The sequence below is a fragment of the Aptenodytes forsteri genome, unplaced genomic scaffold, assembly GCF_000699145.1.
Source record: "Aptenodytes forsteri isolate BGI_AS27 unplaced genomic scaffold, ASM69914v1 Scaffold99, whole genome shotgun sequence".
Lineage (NCBI taxonomy): Eukaryota > Metazoa > Chordata > Aves > Sphenisciformes > Spheniscidae > Aptenodytes > Aptenodytes forsteri.
The window spans coordinates 1,595,526-1,618,693 of NW_008795321.1; the positions used below are offsets into that span (position 1 = coordinate 1,595,526).

General features: G+C 39.4%; 1 protein-coding gene across 1 annotated transcript in view; it reads right to left on the reverse strand.

Moving 5' to 3' along the window:
* Window positions 1-23,168, reverse strand: part of PGM5 (phosphoglucomutase 5) — a 93,494-nt gene that overhangs the window by 15,180 nt on the left and 55,146 nt on the right. Inside the window, exons 7-9 of the mRNA XM_009279950.1 lie at window positions 15,468-15,583; window positions 6,271-6,406; window positions 5,110-5,293 (exon numbers count right to left, since the gene is read on the reverse strand). Coding sequence (XP_009278225.1) covers window positions 5,110-5,293; window positions 6,271-6,406; window positions 15,468-15,583 — 436 coding nt within the window. The remainder of the gene's footprint in view (window positions 1-5,109; window positions 5,294-6,270; window positions 6,407-15,467; window positions 15,584-23,168) is intronic.

Consider the following 23,168-nt stretch of genomic DNA (forward strand, 5'->3'; position numbering starts at 1 on the left):
CACCCTCAGCATAAAAAATTTCTTCCTTATATCTAGTCTGACTCTACCCTCTTTTAGTTTAAAACCATTACCCCTTGTCCTATTGCAACGGGCCCCACTAAAAAGTCTGTCCCCATCTTCCCTACATGCCTCCTTTAAGTATTGATAGGCTGCAATAAGGCTTCCCCAGAGCCTTCTCTTCTCCAGGCTGAACAACCCCAACTCTCTCAGCCTTTCCTCACAGGAGAGGTGTTCCATCCCTCTGATCATTTTTGTGGCCCTCCTCTGGACCCACTCCAACAGGTCCATGTCTTCCCCGTGTAATGCCCATTAACACTAGAAATTATAAAATAGGAAAATATCCCACATGGATAAAGGGTTGGATTAGATGGCCTAAGAGATATTTTCCATCTCTAACTTTGGTGATACCATGAAACTTTTTTTAGCTGCTAGTATGGTATTATATATCAATTATAACATGTATCAGCAACATAAATTCATCTAGTAGTCTCAATATGCACAGCATTAAGTGACAAACAGAAACAGTTTACATTCGGAAGACTGAGCTTTACAGCCTGTTTTTCTAATATTTGCTATTAAGCCAACTTTGTAATGAGATGGTTCAATTGATGCTGATGGGAGTTTTTCTATTGATTTCAATGGAATCAAGATTTGATCTTGGATGCCTAGAATTACACAGGCAGTTTGTTACGATCTGATCCTGCAAGCAAAGGGTTGTCTCTTGCTGATTGCTCATTACACTTAACTTTATGACAGTAAAAAGAAAGAAGATAAATTGCAGAGTTTTGCAGTTCTGGGTATAGTTTGTTTCGAATGGTTGTCAAACCCAGGACTAGCAGCTCAAAGTACAGAACATTAATGTCAATCAGCTTTAAGAGAGAAGGAAGGGAGCCTAACATATCTGCACAAAATGAAAGCATTCACAAAGTGAACACCAGAGCATGTGAATGTCTTCCTCTCCAAAGACTACACAGGCATTTTACACGCTCCTGCCAGGCCTAGAAACTCCCACAATGACATGACTAGCAAGACCACTTGAATAGTCTTCCACATACTCCATGTTTATCCAGTGATAATAACAGTAACACATTGTTACTTGGTTTAGCACATCTGAAGTCTCACCACTTATTAAATTATGGTCTTCAGAATAAAAAGGATTTGTAAGCGCTCCCCATAACTCTTCCCATAAGTTTATGATGCAAAAATACTCCACGAAATTACAGCATCTGCAGCAGTTTGATGTAACAGTTAATGGCACTTGGGATGTTTATGCAATGTATATAGACACACAGCCAGCATTCAGACAGTTCACTGTACTATTTCTGAGCTTATTATTTTATTCATTTTGCATTTCTCAGGGACATATGACTGACAGTACTGATTTTTACACACGCATGATGACAGCTATTTGTTTATAAGACTAGGATTCCTGCCATACAGCTGAAAATACTCTGTAAAAAGGGAATTACAGAGACACAGTGGCTGTACTCCTTAAAAACAATAATCTGAAGTGCCAGGGAGAAATCATATGCTAGGGAAAAAAAGGCCTTTAGAGCTGGACTGTCAAAGTCAACTTTTCAAGTCATGATATTTGCACCTGGAGATCTAGTTTAACTCATTTTTCAGAGAGCCCAGCAGCAAAAAATCTGACTTTTGAATCCCCCCTGGAAACCTGTGATTTAAGCACTAGCAAAGCTTTTCACTCAGGAAGGCCACAGAAATTAATGAGAGCTATTAAATTTGTATATTCCTCACTGTTTTCTGCAAATTACACCTAAGCTGTACGTTACAAACATTTGTTAAAGGCAAAAAACCCAGCCAAAAACACTGTTACCAAATAGATATGAAAAAGCATTGCCTAGAGAATAACCTGTGACTCAGCATCTTGTGTAATGACAAAACCAAACACGTTTTCCCCACTTGTTACAGAATACCCTGTCTAACATATAAAAGTTTTCCTTTTTGACATTTTTGAGCTTTTGTGGTCAGCAAGGTCAAAGCAAGCTGGTGAACTTGCAAGCAGCCTACTTACTGTTTGTCATGATGGTATTTTTTCACCTGACATAAGCTCCATTAATTTAAAGCCACATATTTGCTATTTATTACATAGAAGGTGTCAGCTCCATGAAACAAAATTTTATATGCAGAACTTATAAACCAACGCAAGAGGAAAAGAAAGAGGAGTAACGCACTGAAAAGCCCACAGGACAGAATAACTTCCAGTTTTAATAAAATAGGACACACTATTTGTCACTAACAAGAATAATGTTTTCTTATGGGAACAGATAATTTTTTTTCCTGGGAGGAAGCAAATGAAAAGGTTCAGTACGGCTTCCACACTGAACATCTGCAGATATTCATTTTGGGCAAATTGGGCCTGCTAATGGATATTAATGAGCTGTGTGGAAACTCTGAAACAAAATTACATTTCATGGTTAACCTACTGGCTTTGAAGCTGATGTGATGGAGATAGAGCTCCACAGTGATTTCTCTCTTTTACATTACAATCCAGTTAAACAGCCTACTGATGTATTAGTATCTATGAAGCACTCAGAAAACGAAACCTACTACGTATTGTACTATGTAGTTTGGTTCCCAGTGGTTTGGGGTTTTTTCCAGTTACCAATTTCATAATTAAATAAATAATAATAAATTAGCGTAATAAGTTAGCAAGAACAAGACTAAGCAGCAAACTTAAAGCAAAATATCTTAGGATTTCGAAAAACATTATTAAAGTATAACAGCAGGGAGTAACACCAGTAGAAAATCTAGCCTAGCAGCAATATATTAGACACAGAGATGTATACATAAATTAGGAGCATGTAAAATGGCTATACTTTTACTTCAAAATACTGCAATTATCACAATTTTTATTTGCTCCTCTACGGACCCTTGAGTGTCTTCTAGGCATAGCAGGCCACACTTGCTACTCTGACAGGAAATACCTTATTGCTGATACGTGATTGAAATATCATTCTGAACAAAGAATTTTTGCCTTATCTCTGGACAGTTATCTGAAATAACTTTTTTCCAACTTTTCCAATGCCTGTTTCCTGACTCTTGTTCAAACTGAAATGCAAAAAAAACAAGACTACATGCAGAGCTCTTTGCATCCCAAACTTAACAAAGGAGTGAGAAAACATTAACGAACTTGTAATAATAAAGCTCCAGAGTTCTATTCTGTGAATCTCAGAATGTACGAACACTTCATTAAAGAGCTCAACGTTAGCCATTATAATGGGCAACTTGTACTTCTCATCCTTCTAATTCAAATTTCACACAAAAATGCATCTGGTCCCGTTTCTGGCTTGCAGGATCCTCAGGAGCAGCACCATTATGTGCTCACGTGCGCAAAGGCTAGCACAATGTGACTTTAAAAATTAAAACAGCCTTCAAGAACAGCAGAATGTTTCATACAATTTTATGCCTGATTATTGCACTGATAAACAATATTCATGGGTTTCAATAGTCAGAATGAATTAGAAGATACAGTCTGGGCGTATTGTTTGCTGCCTATTTTGTTGTTGCTGTGTTTGTTTTCTGAATCTGCTGTTTATTAACAATGATTAATTATCATGTAGCCAGCTTCTCATTCTTGAGACATAGTGTAGTTACATTGAATATAAATCTCTCTCCCTTACCTACTGGGGAAAAAAAACTTTCAACAGGTTCCTGAAAACATAGCTGGAAAATCTGCATGAAGCTCATGACAGTCAGAAGGAGGAATCTGCATTTACATGAAGAGCAAGCTACCTGAGGAAAATGGCAGCAGTGAACTGTTGTTTTGTCTGCATGGATCAATGTCCTCTCTTACTTTATTGTGCTTGGAGAATCCCACCGAGGCTGCAGACACATGGAGTGAGGAATGTGTCCTTGCCAAAAGACAAACTAGTTGAACTGTACTCTCAATAAATACATGCTTCTCCATATGAAAAGACATGCCTTCTGGTTTTATGGGCTCATTTTCAGAGTCCATCTGAAAACAGGCCAAGTCATGTTTCTCTGTTTGTGTTACATGGTGATATGATTAGCAATTATATTCCAATTTAGGACAAGGACTTTGGATGAAAATTAAGGGAAAGAAAAGTGCACTGAAAATTCACAAACTGTTTTTTAAAAGTACAAGGGCCACAAGTCTGCTGTGCCTGTAATTTTCCAGTGGACTTGCATATGACAATATCCTCGTATCTTGTTTCAGCAGTAATATGCACAAAGAGAGTAGTTCAGTGGCAGGTGGGCTGCTTATATTTTCTGGATGCAATAATGAATGGAAACTATAAAGACTCTGAGCAGAATGGCATGACAATAGTTGTAATGGCTTGTAATATCATTTGCTAGGGTCTGGTCAGGTCAAGTAATTTACAAACCAGAGAAACTAGGACAATAAAAATAAACAGCATAAAATGAGAACACATTTTAACATGAGTCATAGCTCATACTCAAGATGTTTGAATATACATTTACACTTGGCAAAAGTACATTGTTTGTTTTGAGCACATCATGAATTTCAAAACACTGAAGGCTCATTTTGAACTGCAGTTCTTGATACCTAAGGAATCTCATTACAGACACAGTCCAGAAGGAACATATAACTGGTCATTTGGGCTAGAGAAGTCAAACGTGCCCACGTATGGTACAATCCACTAAAGTCTTCTGCATGCTATTGGCTACAACAGATATTGTGCCTTAATTATGCAAACTCTGTGGGTCACCAAAAGCAAGAAAATTTTAACTTTTTTTGTAATGTATAACAAGTGGAGATTTCAGATAGAAAAAGGAAAGACTGTCTTTCTACATGACACTTTGCATTGTTCAGGAAAGGGAACCCTCCCTATACGTGCGTTGCTGTCAACAGGGACTCCATCCCCTCCTACGTTCTCTGTGACACTACTGCCTCCAGTTATGCACAGCAAGTGCAAGCTAAACCAGAGGTGAATTATCTTATCCAGACCGAGCTAATCTTAAGTAGGAAATGCTGTATCTATCAGAGCAAAGAAAACACCATCCTATAAATAAATGGAGAGGCTTGCCAGCTGAACGTTAGAAACAACACTGTTAGAGACAATATGACAGTTGCAAAACTTCGCTACTCCATCACTACAGCCATACCTGTCTTTTGGTCACAGTGCCATCCACAGGATCTATGTACTCAAAGCTGTCTGTTCTTTCCACACTGTAGATATTGTTACCGACAGCAAACTGCTGATGGCTGAACGATTTGTCAGTGATCAAAGTTTCCAGGTCTCTCATTATGAAATATGCTGTTCTGGGTTCCAGTGCTTCATAATCAAACCTTGCACATGTATAAAAAAAGTAGAACCAAGAAGTAAGTCCCCTACAGCTAAGAAAACAGTTCTGCTTTCACAGAACTCAACATACTCACAACTAGCAATTCACTGCTTACTTCAAAAATCAGAGGTGGACCACTGAAGTACTGATTGCAAATTAAACCAGCACACGCATGCAAGTCCTGTGCAATCTATTATGTGTGTGCACCACAGTTCTACACTGGCCACCTGACTAAGTCAACAGAAATCATTTACAAAATGCACGGTTTCTGAAGTAGCATAGAAAATGTCATCGATACACAGCTAGCTTTCCGAGATCAAGGACACAATCAGTGCAGTGCTCAACAGCCAAGTGAAATAGAGAAAACTTTGCTATAAGTTTTGAGGAACAGCTGTGTGCAAAAGACCTTACGGATATGTGAACTCCTCTGGATTAAGTCTATTCTGAGAGAAAGAGAGAGGCAGAAGTTAAGATGTAAATGACAGTTAGAATTCACCCTTTTGAGACCTTAATAAAAACGAGTAATTGTTCGGATCTTTGGAGGAGTTCTCCTGAATTAAAAGTAGGCATAGTTCCAGTTCTCACTAAAACACTGTCACACTCAAGCACATACAGAAACAAATGCAGGAGTAAATCTTGCTGTGATTTTGATTTTTTTTTCCAACACCACGTAACAAGCTATGCCTTCCACAAGTAAATAATTAAAATCTTTCTGCCATTTGATATCAGAAAATTCAATTACTCATATACTAAAAGTGACATTTCTTACTGCTCCTTCAGTAAGAAAATAAATTCTGCTGCCACTTACTCATCAGAAAAAACCTGCCTACAGAACAGTGGCAATCTGTGGCAGATTTTCATTCTGTGGATACAGCAAATGCACACTTCAATGCAGCTGAGCACAGCTAAACAAGCCATGGTTGTAGCAGAATTGTCCTATCAACTGCATAAGTTTCCATGCCTTCTCCTCATTTTTCTCACCTGCAGTAGTAGTGCCGGCCAAATTTTGTCCAGTGATCCCTGACAATCTCCTCCACACTCTGCTTTCGAGCTGCTAGAATTGAAAGCCAAACTAGCACAGCCCATAGTCCATCTTTCTCTCGAAGGTGATCAGACCCTAAAGAGACAAACGTAAAGCACATTATTTGGTATCAGAAAACAAGGTAAAAAGGCTAGGCAAAGGTTTCATTTAACTTTGTATATCACATAACAGTAATCAACAGTACTAACCTCAGCAACTCTTGTCCAACTTCCAGATGGACAAACAGAACTAATGTTTAAAATGTGATTTAATTATATATGACAAAGTCGGTATTCCTAAGGTTAAGTAAAAAGTTGTACAAGTATTTGAATAGAAATGGCAGTAGTAGGAAAACATTTTTAGTCATGATTCCTGCTCACTGACATACAGGGTGTTTTCACACCTCTGGTACTGTTTCACAGAACTGAGCTAGATATGCAAACCCCTGGCCATGAGCCAGAATGTTCTGAGTTATGTGAGTCAAGTTCAACAGCATCTCCTTATCTCTGCAGATGTTCATCTTTCAAGCTGCAGAGAAAGAATTTTCCCATTCCATGAAAAATGAAGATTTCTAGAATGTTCATGACCTCCCATCAGGATGAAAAACAAGAGCCTGAAAAAATGTTTCTGGAAAAAAAAAAAACAAACCAGAGGATAGAACTTTTTCCCCCTTCTATATTTCTCCATACCTCTCAGTGGTAAAGATGTCTGGATGCTCAGATCTAAAAGCCTTCCTAGGTTTATATTTATGAAGAGAGAAATTGGAGACTAAGAACAATTTTGGAATACCCCACAGGATGTAGCACATACTCTCAGATATGGCAGGCACAAGTTCAAGTCTATTATCTGAATTCAAAAGAGCACAGATTTGGTCTTGCACTTCCCATATCCAAAGCCAAAATGCCAACTTGGAGTAATAGGCTGCTCTGCAATAGACGTGTAACGTATCTTAACCAGAAATATTTCTATGAAGCTAAGCTTTGCCTGTTAAAACTGTAATGTATCAATCAGCAAAAAGTTTCAATAAAATCAGTATTTTCTAACAAAAGATTGTTTCATGGGAAGGTTCTTGGTCATCTCAGTAAGTGCCCTCTCCTTTTGGATAATTTAGAACAAGCTTTTACGGCAATACTTATCTAACCCAGATTACCAAAAAATTCACAAGGAAGCATGCATGAGAATTAAGACAAAGTAAGATCCAAGACATCTGACGCTCAGTAGATACTGATGACAACTACATAAGCTAATAGACTCAAGAAACTTGAAGAGACATCAAATATGTGGCCATTGCTCTGGCATAATACTACTAGATTTGGTTGAAGTTTGTTAGCTGCAACCTTATCATTTTCTGTCTCGTCACACATTATTGAAACCCTGCCTACAAAGCAAGTGCAGTAATTCACAAGTTTTGTTTCCTCCATGAATTACCTACCAATCAGGGAGGCAACCAGATGGACTTTCTGTGCCCTTAGAATATACTTAGGAAAATCCTCCAGAGAGGAATCTAAAAAGTCTTAGGTTGAAAACACGTTTTATGAAATATCCTCCTTCCTCAAACACAAGAATCTTGAGGCAGCAAGAGTGCTTTGCAGTGCTGTGGTTTTACATAACAGCCTGCAAGGTCTACACAGTCATCTGTCAAATCGGCTGTGTTTTGCTACTGGCAGAGGACACGGTTCCTGTAATGTAAATTGATGCACTGAAGCTGTTAATCCTGTGCAAAACTGTCAACAGAAAATTCAAGACATATAAGGAAAACAGCAAGATGTGCAGAGAGCCACCGTGATTCCTAGGGTTCAGTCTTGACGTCCATCTTCCAGTCACTGCTGCTGCCTTGAACATGGAGTCCCTCTTCTTGGGAGAGAGCAACAGTCACGGTAGCAGCTGCTACTCATACACATTTGCTAAGAGCCCATCATCCTGGGCCTGCCACAGCTTTGCCTCCCACTTAGTCTTCTTGTGTTACATTCAACCCTGAGAGTGTAGACCTCCCAACACCCTGATTCTAACATTAAGCAAGTTAACTATCGCAGAGTGAACTAAATGCAAATTACTATTTCAGCACAATATCAGAGTTGTATAGGAATGATTACTGGAGACTTGTGAGGAGGAAAAAGACTTATATGAAGATTATCTTTGTGTCTATGAGTTAGGTAATACAGAAAACAAGGACACTGAATACTGTAAATGGATTTAAGAGCTGAGACAGATGGTAACATTCCTTTGTATTTGCAAAGTAGCTGTCATGATAGTAAGAATACTTCCTTTCTGCCACTTTTTATCTGCCTTGATCTGTAATCTGTGAGCTCTCTGCAACAAGGGCAGTCTCCTACTACAATGGCCAGAGCTATGGGCTGGTCCTCGAGGAGCTGCTGTAGGAAGAGCGACAGCTCACTCTGTTCCCTGCTCCAGAGTCCCAGGTGCTGTGAAAGCATAGAGTGCCAACTAATCAGAAGAAAAAGGGCAGGGTTATTTATGAGCTCTCATAGCTTTGCAAATAGCTTCAGATAAGGAAAACAAATGTGCCTCCACAGGAAGTCAGCCCTTTGGACAATCAGGTCCTTACCTTTTCTACTCCCTCACTGCGATAAGAGGCTAGATCAGCTGAACGGTGCCTTCCACAGAGACACCAGCAATATGGCCTATGGATAATAAAGTCAGCTTACTCATAGGGAAAACAGACGGCATGGTCACGATCACTGTAACTGTAGCCAAGAGCCTGTTCCCAGATAATGGTGCAGGTTTCTGCCACTGCCACCGTAAGAGAGACCTAGAATAGAGCTGTCACTTCCCACCAGCATGCATCGTTCCTCTGGTAGCAGCAGGAAAAGTCATCAGGTCACCACAGGGGCTGGGGGCTCCCTGGGGACTGGGAGCACTGGGGGCTCCCCCAGGGTGGCAGGGCAGGGCCCAGCAGCCAGGGCCCACCCCACCGCCCCAGCCAGGAGCAGAGCAGCGAGGGGGCACCACAGCAGCCCCAGCCCCGGGCATCAGGCACCTCCCTGGGGATGGGCTGGGGCCAGACCAGGATGTGGGACCATGGGTAGGCCTGGCTTGGAGGGCCCATGGCCGGGCAGGGCAGGGCTGTAGCTGACAGCCCTGGGGGTTGACATGGGGTCCGGGGCCATGGGCAGGGTGGGGGAGCCCAGGGGGCTGGGCAGGGCACTGGTAACAGCAACCTCACCCCACCATGGCTGTTCCTTTCCCTCTTAACCTGCTTGCCTCTCCTTTCAGCCATTTATGCTTACCACTGAAAAAATCAATTTCACCTAAGGAGTCCTCTCTTTTGCTGATATAACCAGCAACTTAAATGGCTTAAGTGTCTCAACAGACACCACCAAGAAGTACAGACGTGGTATTGAGCTAAACACCTCAGCAATTTGTTCCAATGCAAATGATCATTTATTCTCCTGTTGTGTAACACACTGCAGACTTCAGGCCAACAAACTGTACAGTGAACAGCATTCATTCAGCAAAATGGTCTATACATCATGACATCTGTGCAATGGTCTGAACTGAACACCAAAGAAGAGATGAGTTTTGATTTAACAAACTTCGAGTATGTTTCATTCAACCAAAATGGTCCAGTGAAACACGGACAGAAGAATTTTTGGAAAGCTCTCTGTTGTGCTCTGAGCCTTGTTCTGGCATGGCTTAAGCTCATAAATCTCTATGAAGAGGGATGAGTGTATACACGTATCATTCTTCTGATCCATTTAGCAGCTTTAGCATGTGCTGTGTCCTTCTGTGTCCTTCAGGAGGACATAGAGATTGTTGTTTCTCTGGAAAGAGAAAGCATTGGAAGAAAGTAATCCAGAGGCAAAAGTCTGGACGGAAAAGCTGGAAACAACCCAACTGTTCCAGAATCAAAAGTCACCGATTAAAAATGTTAGCCTGATGTGAGTACAGGGCAATAATCCTGTGTGCCCAAGAAGTGTCTCAGTTCATTATTCTTAATAGGAGGAAGATTGACAACTGGGATTTCTCAGAACTTGTTTATTCCACCTCTTTTATTTCACCAGCATATCCATTAACTGGGTTACTTTATGCACATATGTTGTTCCATTTATTGCCCTTCTTTCTTTTAGCAAATTAAAATCTATTACTGCAACTCAGTTAGTCAACTCTGGTTTTCACCTACTGTACCATTGTCTGTAGATGTCTTTGCTCTCTCTCACTTATTCCTACTGCCCAGCTGACATGGTAGAAACTCTAGGGAGGGAGCTCGTTCTGCTGCCTCAGTTCAGCTAACACCATTATTCTTTGCTTTTATAGATCCAGTACCCACTGCTGTGGATATGCAGAGGCAGAGCTGCCCTGTGCAAAGAGATCAAGTAAAAGGTGCCTCGCAACTATGTATTTCTGAGATTGCAATACTAATAGTCCTCCTGGCTTGCTGAGGGCTCTCAGCAATCTCAGGATAATTCCCAGTGATACTTTTAATTGAAACATCCAAGGCATTGAAGAATTCCGGACTCTTGTTTAAGAAGCTGAAGCAGAGACAACAGAACAGCGGAGTCAACAAATATTTTTCTGATTATCCCATTATATTTAATTTGCCATCAGTAAGGGAAATTATAATAACTGCAACTACTTCAACAACTTATTTTTAAGTTAATTTGTCACATATTTCTCCATATAACAGTAGCAAAAGTTATTTTTTACTACTGCAACAGTCAATTGCTATGGCCAACTCAGAGTAAACAATCTGGGAAAAATTCTCAGAGCATGTTCCCATTCATAAAGAAGTACTCAGCTTAAACAGGCTTAAACTGAAGTAAAGTCTTGAGAGGCAGTAGCCTGAGAAACAAAGTAAGATCATGCAAAAATGTTCATATTATGATTTTTCTGATATTGGAAAGCTGTTGGGCATGGAGGTTGTCTTTTACATGTCTAACTTATTCTGTATCTGAGATTTCCAATTCTGATAGAGACAGTGAGCCCTAAGGGTCATATGCATGAAGAAAATGTAATTGCTTTTCCCTAATTTAGTCATCTCTGTAGAGCGTATTGCGTTCTGTAAATGTGATTTTAAAACAAAAATCTGGCTGAAGCGAGTATGCAAACTCACAGTAAATCATTTTGTTTGCACACGCTTTGAGTCTTACAAATTTATCATCCAGCAATCTGAAACCTGATGATATTTTAGGCAAATGGAGATTTAGGGGTATTCTGATCTGTTCCTTTATTCAAGTTAATGAGATTGGTTTAGATTTGTGTTACTGTAACAGGTAAGACCAAACAGCTCTTTTAAGGCTTTCATTCATTTCAGCGGCAGCCCATTTTTATGTTCTCCACTAGTTCTTCTTCTACATAATCTTGCAGGAGAAGTCAGCTGATGTTAATAGCATCTGGAAATTTGGAGATGAAGCATGCAAATTTATGAAAGAAGCAGCAATTACTGAAGTGGCTTAAACTGCAGAAAGATACATCAGCCACACAGCTCTCCTAATCCTAATTAATAGTTCACTGATGAAATTTAGAAACGAATTGCTGCTGCTGACGCCCTTCTCTGAACTGTGTCCTGGGCATTAGTCATAGAACCAGAAAGCTACTAACCTCATCTGACAAGCTCCCCACACTGCTACAAAAATGGAAGAAGTTTTTAAAGCATTGGTTGAGCTCCAAGATCAGTTGCCAGAAGCCAAGTCTGGGAAACACAGCCCTATGGGATGCTTTCAAAATCTTTTGTCCTTTTATAGCAGAAAATTTGCTTTTATTTACTTGCCAGAGCAAAATCCCTTATGTTATAAAATCAGGGCTCTGTATTATTTGGAAATTCCAGCTTTTACCTGGAATTACCTGGGTAAACAAGCCATCAGTCACCAGCACTGTTCAGTTAGTTTGACAACAGAATGTGGATTTGTAAAACCCTTTCTCTTGCACAGAACAGCAAGTTTCCCACTCTGATCTATATGGTACATTTCTTTAAATATTCCATGCTGAAAGCTAAAGAACTGCCAAGTTTCAGTTCCCTAAATAGATATGATTGAGGGGAAAGCTGTAAAATTGATTCAAATGCCCAATACTGGCAGAAACTTGTGAGGGTCACACAGCTTAGGACATCACTAAAAGATTTGCAGTAAGGTAAATATTTATTGCTAAAAACAGCTTGCATCGCTGAAGTATTGGTCATCCACAGACCAGACTGCGTTTTACAAATAAACCTCCTGGCATACGAGATATTTTCAGACAGCTGCATTGAATTGAAAGATGATAAGGAAACTGAGGCAGAGAGAAAAACAAACTTTAGGCATCATAATCATTGCATAACTGCCCTGTAGGCACCGTCACGATTCACTTACACAGCAACTACACACGCACTGAGGAATTTAAACCTAGTGCTCAAGTTGTCTGGATGCCCATGGGATTGAATCTTGAGGGTTCAGATTAGCCTTTAGATGGCATTGGCTTAAATGGGAGGTCAGGAGGCTTTCTGCACTGAAGTGCTGCAGGTACAACAAAGCTCATCTGACCAGAACGTGCCAGGATGCACAGATTAAATACTGCTGTAGGGCAGCTCTCCATGCTGGCCAGCAATATGTTGTTCAAGCATCCTTAGAATTCACAAGAGACAGAATTTATCAGGAATCTGAAGAATTAATGATAGGATAGCATAGGATAGGAGAACCAGATTAAGACAGGAACACAGAGAGTGCTAGGAATGCAGAGACTGGTCTGAGGTCAGGAGACAGGAGCTGCAAAACAGGAAAAGAGGCTGTAGTACAAAATGCAATTGTTTTAGGGCCCTACAGAAGGATACAAGTGAAGGAAAAAAGTAAAGTGTAAGAACAGAGAGAAGTTAGAGGAATTATCTTGCCTACCTAGAACAGACAAACTCCAGAGGCCCTTCCTTGACCTGAGACACCTGTCCCTCTTTCCCAACTTCAACAACCATCTGATATTCAGGGTAATAAAGTTAGGCCAACACAGATCACAATGCCCTCAGTGTTTCAGCAGATCAAGCCCTGAAACCACTTCTCTTCGTTCCTATAAAACTGATCTGCAGGGCTAAAGTCCACCAATGCTTAGGACAGCCTGCTTAGCAAGACCTGAACATGACTTTTCAACGTGCTAGGGAAATTCGATGTTTGGCTTTTTTTAAACTGCTCCATAAAATTTTAATGACAAGTCTCCTCAAAGGAGACAAGGCTTCTACTAAGCAACCAAAGATTCTTCCCTTCTCCCTGAGACAGAAAGCATCTGCAAGAGTTGTACTCAACATCTCCAGGTGAAGATGGTGTGGGAGCCTTATTTCCCAAGCAGAAACAGGACTGAGGCAGTGGTTTGTCATGGCATATGGCACATACAGGCCACTCCTGCTTGCTTTACATACCTCTGTAGATAAAACTTCATGCAGCAGGAGATGCTGCACTCTGTGGGCTAAAGTACCCAGACGTACTTCAGCCTATGGGAACTCACCATCAAACTCCTACAAGCTCCTTCCAGTCAAAACCTACACTTCCCTTTCTGCAGCATGATGATGAAGGTAGGAGTTTTTTCCAAATAATTTGGGTGCTAATGAGGTCATACTGATGTCTCAAGACCCACCCAAGTTTCATGGAAATACTTGGTTTTGGATGAGCAGGAGGAACTTCAGTATTTAGAGGGAAAGGGTACAGAACTGGCCTGGTGAAAAAGCATTAAAAAGCAGTGAGAGTTGAAAACTCCCCAGTCCAGACCTCTCATGGGCAAATGGAGACGCAGTCTAACAACACACCACAACAAACAGCAGTACATTCTGAAAGGTACAAGATCTTCCTGCCCCTCTCTCCAAGTTAGAGCTCACTCAATGACCTTGCAGAACACCCTTTGAAAATACCTATTCAAAAGATACATTCAAGGCAATACAAATCTGTGTCAGTCATGGCAATTAAGCCAAGGCATCCAGGTTGCTAATCATGGGACACTGGTTCCCATTCACAACAGAAAGAAAATAAACATTCATTATTAATTTAAATTATCTTACTTTTTACAGATAGACACCCAAAGAAATTGAACACATTTTTGGTTCTTCCACCATAGCCCATTCAGATACTTACAGACAGTTAATGACAGGCTAGCACATGAAGTGGCATGTCTACGGCTTAAAGGTATCCTCATTTTTAAAAAAGCAGCATTCGACTCTAATTGACCTTAACCAACAAACTTAATACTAGACTTAACTCAGTCAAAGTAAAATGAAATTTGTAACCAAGTTTTACTGCATGATAAATTATTTTCTATGAAAAGGTGTAGCCAGTGAATTATACACCAAAATAAAGAACTCCATGGAACTCACACCAAAATATAGAATAAATTATTAGCCAGGCAAATGGTTAAGTTATTTTGATATGTGCTCATTCAAAAACACTTGTAACATAACCCTACTAATAAATAAAAAGAAGAAAGAATTTCTGTGTCAGAATCCAGTGAAGAAAAAGAGAAACACCGTGAAATTTATTCGGTTTTTCTCATAAACCAAAACCACGTTTGTGCAGATTTACAGACCACATATTTTAATTGTTTGTTCTAATGCTTCCTGTCAGTATAAAATTCATGAGTGCTCAAATTTGTCTTTCATTCTGCATTCTATTGTTTGACTGGTTCTTGGGACAGATAAGGGATAAATACTTAGGGAAAACACAGATGCTGACATGTAACTGAATTTCTTCTAATGATGATTTTATCTGAGTTTTGGTAATTGTGATGTTCCAAAAAGGGACGCCTGCAACAGGTTTGATTAGACATACCATTAGACACACCAATCCTCAAACTTTGTACACTGAATCACATGAAACCACATGTTTTTTCCATACAGGCAAAATCCCTCCAAATGCTGTTGCAGTCTGTGAAAAGACTATTATAGCGGAACCAGTGAGACCTTTCTGCATTATGTTCAAGTCAGAAGAGAGTGTCAGGCACCTCCAAAAGCTGTCTGGGCAGTGATAAGATTGCTTATGGCTTCTGAATGTCCATCTTCCACATCTTTCATACCTCAAGGTACTGGACACCAGAGTTGGAAGAAGACCCTCAAGATGTGAACAACTGACAGTTCTCTGTTCCAGCATAAGACAGAGTTAATTTGCTGATTCTTTTGGCTTTGACTTGAGGCACCCAGGAAAATTAAAAGTTGTCATTAAAAGTCTGTGGAAATTTTTTATTATGTATTACTAACCAGTGCCAAAGCTTTCCTCTCCACAAAGCGAGCAACGTCCCGAGTCCATGAGATTGGAAAAATATCTCCATCCTGTCGGTGTCTCATACACAGGAACCTTCATTACTTTTGCCACCCTGGAAAAGACACAATAAAATATTACATGATCAAGACAGTGCTTTTTTTACATATGGCCTGAGATCAGTTGAGGAATATTCTAGGTCTTGCTACATCTCCTGACAGCTGGGCTATAATTAAAAAAAAAAAAACCAGAACAGATCAACAGCACCATTCAAAACTGATCCTTGTCTCAGAACCTGACTTCAACCAGAACCCAGGTACGTTTATACACTAAGTGTAGTATTTTGGAAAATGTAGGACCTCAGCTCAATAGGCTTTACCAGTATCTTCCTCTTGTCACTGAGCAAGAAACAGTTACATCTAGAGATACACAGTTTTGTTATATTAATATTTTAATGAAAGTTAAAGCATCACGTTGAAGTACCTTCCTTTACAAAACACAGGTGGCCAACACCGATGCTTGAAAGACACTTTTATTTCTGTTCATGTGTTCAAAGCCAAGACAATACAGGAATGTTTCCATGATGCAGCATCTCCTCTAAAAAAGCTTTCCCAGGCTCAGCCTCAGTCTGAACTTACTTTCCCTGTGTCCTCTGATGCACCTATACGAAATACTCCCACTAGCTGGCTGACCTGCCAGTATTTTCAAGAATCAAAATAAACCACCATAGAAGCTGGCTGTGCTTTCCCTTCCCCAGGTTGTTGACTGGTAATTATTCCTGTTATAAACCATAATGAAAAAATCCTTTCTTGGACTAAAAAACAAGAAAGAATTAAAAAACCAAATCCTCTAAGGAACCCACTACCAAGCTGGGATTTATGCAGAATGAAAAGTACCATTCTTTTTGTTTTTAATTATATTTGCTTCTTTCCATTGTGTGCCTAGGATTTTCAGAGCCAACTGGTTTTTAATATGAAAAATAAGACTTGAGATATAGTCAAGCAATCTGACTGACTAAAAAGGATCTTACGATCTCCCTAGGATTGCTAGGGAGATTGCAATCACACCTAACAAACATTTCCTAAATTCCATCCCCACAGAAGAATACTTGACGTGAGACAATTTACGTAATTTTAACTGCAGTCAAGCCCAGGCAAAGCAGATCAATCAAAGCAGGATTCGATGTGCTTAACACAATCCACCTAGAAGCTACGTGTCAAGGCGAAAGCAGTCACCCCTCTGATCAACAGAGACACACCTGTTTTCAGACGGTCCATCACTCTGTCTTAAAGTAGGCATGTAAGGTAGATGGGATAAACTGTCCACATACGCAAATACTGACCCTTTCAAAACCTAGTACATAAATCTACCTAAATGACAGTTCAGCCCTTAATTATTCTCTCTGAAATTGTTAAATTGTTAATCAGCACTAGTATTAAGTCTCCAAATCCACTTTTTTTAATGTAATAAATATCCATTCCTACCTAAGTTTCCTCCTATTCAGCCTAGGTGTTCATTTTCATATTTATATATTACATCTAAAAAGAGTGTATTTTAAATGAGATAGAGTAAGAATTGCTGATACTTATTTGAAAAGAGCTAAAGAGGTACTTGGAGAAAAAAATATTACCAAAGTCTTTAATCCTAAACTCGGTTTTCACGTCTCTAGTTTAGAGGTAGAGGCAAGTGTGTACCTCCTTGTGTTTATACAGCACTAGCTGCATTATTGGCCCTTAGAAATGCTGCTGCATAAGGGAGGTTATACAGTGCAAAGCTGCACAGGTTTCTGGATGGCTCTGCAAAAAATCAAGAACATAAAAGGATTTAATCTCTATGTGACAGTAACTGCAGATTGGGAACAGGACCGTACTGCCAAAAACTAGAAAACAATCAACCAGACAACAATGGCTAACATGCTGGAAGGGCAAAACCAATTCTCTTGAGGTAGCCTAACAATACAGCAGGAATACTTCTGCTTGCAGAAATGTTCCCATATCCTGGTACTGTTTTTGGGGAAGGAAATCCTTTCCCTTTCACTTCTCTGTATTCCTCTAGTCTGGGGACAAACAGCCTTGGATGGACCTATCTTGACCAGCACCAAAGGCTTCCAGGGGCTGTAATGGTTTTCAAAGATTTCTATGCACTAGGCTAGCACTGAAAATACAGATTTTGATTCTGTTGGCATTAGGTTTACTTTAAACTAAGCCTTTCAAACAAACAAACAAACATAATATACATATAAAAATATACATACAAAGTTTATAGTGAAATGTGACAGACTGTTCCTTGCAATATTTTTTTGTTCTTGACTCTTAAGATTTTAACAGAGTAAATAAGTAGAAGCACACTGAAAATTAAACATACCCTTTTTTTCCTGCCATTTTACTGAACTAAAGAATCATCACTGGAAGTCTCAATAAATGCAGAATGTGCTTTTATGCAACCTACAGACATTTAAGGTGAATGATCACCCCAGGAAACATGAGAGGGGTTCCCACAGGAAGATGCAAAAAATTCTCAAAGCTGCAGAGTCAGAGAAATAATGTGCTGCATCAGATCAAACAAATAACAATGCAAACTACAGGAAAATACCCTCAGAGGAAGGAAATTAATATTCTGTAACTGGGAAATTACTAGACCTTCAAAACCAGGGAAAACAGATATTAAATGCAGGAAGGGGGAGGGATTTTTAATGCTCCTACCTCTACATCTTTCTAAACAAGAAATATGACTGGTATGACTTCAGTGCAGAGAAAGTGGGAAAAAAAAGTATCTTCATTAACCGAAACTTTTTTTTCACTTTACATTCACCAATCTGCTTTCTTGTAGACAAAATGACAAAATCGGAGCTTTCAGTCACTGCTACACCAAGTAGCCAGACTGTTTAAAAAAAAAAGTGCCAGCTGAGACAAAAGGGTAGCATCCCTTGTGGACCAAAATTTGGAAATTAGTTTCTATGTATGACTGAAGATTTCCAGCACCACCTAATGCAGCATATGACTTCATGACAAGCTTGAAAGATACTAAGGAAATATTTTATTCTGCTAGGCAAATAAATGCTTAGGATGAGGGTTTCTGGAACTTGTAGTTCTGCAAGAACAATTGCTGGTGAGTCATGGTAAAGGTTTTTGTTTTATCTGTAACAAATCACAAATCCATTAATTACAATCCATGATGTCTTTAGCAATGTACCTCAACAGGACAGTTCAAACAAGTCTATATATATACAGCTTTTTAAGTTTCTCTTCTTTCTGTACATTTACACTGGAGTCCCTAAATTTGGGGAGTTAGAAATGGAAAGTCAAGTGGCTACCGTAAAGATTTTGTTGTCTATATGAGATCTCTTGGTCAGACAGGATACTGCTTCTCTCAGAAAGTGAGTTTTGGAACTGGTGCTGCAAAGAGTTTATATCTCGCAGAGGTTTCACTCATCAGAGTAAATTTTGTATGTCCTTAGATATATGTATAATGCATCATCTACAAGATACGGATGCAGTAGTGCTCCTGTACGGGCAATACCTCAGTCTCTGAGTTCTCTGGGTGAAGGTGCTAGCTGTCAATACATCCAATCTGATGCATGGAATATACTTTCAGAGCAATTCAAAATAAAAACTGGAAAAAAAAATGCCATATGAATAGATTCATTTTCTTAGTCTATTTGAAGTAAAGGCATTCTATTTATGTCTAACCATACAGTTGATATACCTGTGTTTATATGTTCCATGAGTATGAACTACGTAGAAGGAATACAACAAACCATGGACATTCTGGTTCTCGTCACCTCAGACATTTAATGGGACTGACTTCAAACAGTATTCTTGCTTGCCTTCTTTCAGCCTAAGTGCTCACTACATCAATGAGATTACACAATAAAGGTTCTTCTGTCTGTGTGTAGCACTAGTTAGCTCTTGCTAGACTGGGAAACAGGGTATTTACACTTGGACTTAAACTGGAGGGCAAACACCTTAGTTATTCTGCCCATATCAGAGCTAAGGGTATTCATGTTCCCAGTATGCTGAAATACTAATTATGCAGAAAAAAAAAAAAAGTCAAAGAAGAGTGGACCGTACTTTTTGCAATTACAGACATTACTTAAAACTATATTTTGTTAATTTAAAAAAGCAGGAGCAGTTGTTTTTAAATGGGGACATAATACAGTGAGTTAAAATAAGAATATAAAATATTGTATTATTATTTAAATAATATTGTATTCATTGTATAAAATATATAATAAATTTACTCTCCTACTGTACAACTTCACTCTCATTTTTATTTTGAAGAGGTAGTCCCACACTACCTATACTGACCGGCCACTTTTTATTAAAACATAAGCAGAACACATACAACACAACCATGAGAAGCAGTTTGAGTTATTTCATCACTAGAAAACAGAAGTATTGGAGAGTTTAGTACCAACACAGAACTGTTAAGCCAGTTCTTGAACTCTACAATAAGTCTCACCAAAGCATAAGCTGGCCAGTTCATAATAACGGTGATAATGAACATAATAATAATCTTCATAATGAAGATCAGAATTTTTGACAATTTCCTGTCAGAAAAAAAGAAAAATTAACAGGTAATTCTAAAATTGCTCCTGAAAGCCTTAACAGACTAATGTGGAAAACATACTTGTTCTGCACCAGGCAACTGGACTACTTATTGTACAGCTGCACACCTGAATATCCCACATCTTCTTCCTTATACTTCATAGCCATATGCATGTCACCTAACTAGGAAAACAGAGGGTACAGGGCTCTGGGTAGCCCAAATTATTTTCCTTGGAATTACAGTAAAAATATTATCCTGCTTAAACTGTGTAAAAAGATAACTCTCCATTGGAAAAAAAAATGTTCTTTTATTTAAAAGGGTTAAAGGAATACCCTTGTGATACTTTTCTTTCAGTTTTCCACCCAATGGAGACAACAGACTATTTTTCACAGATGGGCTAATAAAGCAAAGTGGTCCTTGAGGGTATCTCCCAGTCACTGTGGTTTTGCACTAGCAAAACACCACTGAATTCAGCAGAATTACCCTGACTTACATTAACGAAAGTCAGAGGGAAGTTTGCTCCAACCTATTCTCTACAATGCCACAAAAAGTCCTGATGAATGCACATCATTCAGTTACAACAAATGGCCTCCGGCAAGCTGACTTTCTTGTGCCCAGTGAAACTTTTCTAACTTCTGAGAATAGATCAGTCAATCAAACAAAATTATCCTGCCAAAGTCGTGACGCCTGTTCACCACAAAGATAAAGGTCACAACGCTGGGGGAAGGGCTTTCTTTGATAGGTCTCACGAACTGTTGTAAATGACTGGCTAGACTCTTGCATTGTAGGTGAAATGCTGGCTAGGGTAAACTGCAGCATGACATTCATTCTGGAGTCTTAACTTGGAGGAAGAAAGAGGTATCAATGAAAGAATGATTAAAGAGGCGGCTATTGCATGTCCTTGTCTCTCTTGTCTTCCACCACCTGTAGGTATCAGCTGCACGTGTGAAAGATGCTCACAGACACTTGGGTGAGCAGGCTTCAAAACACAGACTGGTATATCATGGACACTTTTTTTTTCAATCCTACTCCTCTCTGTGGAGCCAGCACAGAGGTAGACAAGGTGCTGTAATTTAGAAAGCAACGAGCCCGATTCTGCAGAAGGCTAAGCACCTCAGGCCCTAACAAACAGGAATTGAAGGAATTTGTGGGACAGACATGTGGGCCACTGAAGGACAGTGTGTGGTAGCAGCATTTCGCAAGAGATCAAACCTCTGTAACGGTTTCTTCCAGAGTTACTGGCTACAGAAGAAAAAGGTTTCACACTGGGTCTATCTCTACTTAGCCACTGAAGTAGACTGTGTTATCTAATCTCCAGCTGATAAAAGCATCATTTGATTTAGGGCCTGAAGCATATTTTATTTTAAAGACAAGACTACGGTTTGACTGAAACTAAGAAAACCAGTTTTTCTTCCCACTTCTGTAGTCGTTCTTCACACAAAGAATGAAGAATATCTCAAGTAACGATCCACATCTGATTTATCAAGAAAATAATTTCTCTAGCTGAAAATAACAGTCTTCACACAGTCTAACTTTGGCATACTAATGTGTTTTGTTTGATATTTTACTGCCCAAGATGCTTCAAAATTTTTGTAACACTCTGGACACTTCTGAGATCAAAACAACTGACTTATGTTTGCCTACATCGATTTTTCCATCCCTTTATTAGAGACCCTGCTTTTGCTATTCTCTAACCACACAGTACAGTCTTTGCCTTGATGGACTTACTTGAGTGTACTTGCAACCAGACCTAAAATTTCATGGGTTCATTCTTTTGGAGACTAAGATGACATCCAGAATTGAACTCCTATCATGCTGCCACAGTTTCTTTTCCACCTGATCATTTGCATTAGTTATCTCATTCCCCCTCCAACATTCAAATTTCTTTTGCAAAGAATTTTTTTTTAAACTTTATTGAAAATTTAGACACAATATCCATCACCTTTTTAGTCACCGAGTCCCTATCCCATTCTCACTGCATTATGTTCCCACTTGTTCTTTCTGTGGACTCTTCTTGTTGATGGTGAAGAGCTCTGCTACTTCATCTCTTAACTTTGGAAGTCTAATTCAGCTCACCTCTGGTCAGTTCGCTCTTCATTCTTATTTCTCAAGATGCAGGAGCCATGAACTAAATGGTTTTAACTTTTTTCTTCAGTCTCATGTGTAAGTCTCTCCTTCCTTTTAACTATGCAACTCCAACAGCCTGTGAGAAATTCACAGCAGTAGCAATGACAGCACCAGCACTGGCACCAACTGTAATGTGAAATGGATGTTCTGCTTCTGGATGTCTTCACTCTGTCTGCACCACCTTCCCTTAAAAGGCTTCAACTGCATATTGTGCAAGGAGCAGAACTAAAACAACAGTCACACCCCATATATGGTCAAGTATTACAGTGTTACTCCTTCCCAGTCTTTAATTTATTAAGCAAAAAGCAGTAGAATGATAAGCCCTCGCACACAACATAGATAACCAGGACATATCACTAAGATAAGATGTAAACTGCCATGGCTGGCAGAGAGGCTGTCAGGAGCACAAGACAAAAAAAATTAGTTAGCAGACAACAAGTTCCTTTTCCTTCTGCTTTCTAGTATGCTACATCTCACAGAGAAAGATCATAGTAACAGAAATCAATAAACAAAAAGCATCTGAAGACACTTCAGCTACAAAGGATCTAAAAACATTTGGCTTTTTTGGTTTTGCTTCCTCCCCAACTCTGCAAAGTTTTAACTCTAAAATGCTTCTGCAAGTGGACTAAAGGTACATTGAATCAAGGTCTGGTGTTCAGGGGTAGTTTCTGTCTTGAAAACTGGTAACTTCAGGTGGATTTTTTTGGCTGACAATAGTTCTGAGGACGGTTATGGATTGCTAATAACTGCAGAAATCATCTCCTTGTTAAATTCTATTCAGGACAATTTGAATTCCCTTTCTATCAATGGAGCCTCCTGGCACTCATGCAACATTAACTGCGGTGCCAACTAACTGTTCCAATATTCTCTCCTGCCTCTCAGTCTCACATTGGCCTTTCCCCATGTTTGAAATCTTTCAACAGCAAAACCTGAAAGTTATCCCAGCAGAAAGGCAAAGTCCTATAAACACAACCTACCTTGCTCATGCCTTGTAACACACAGCAACCATACATACCAGAAACTTA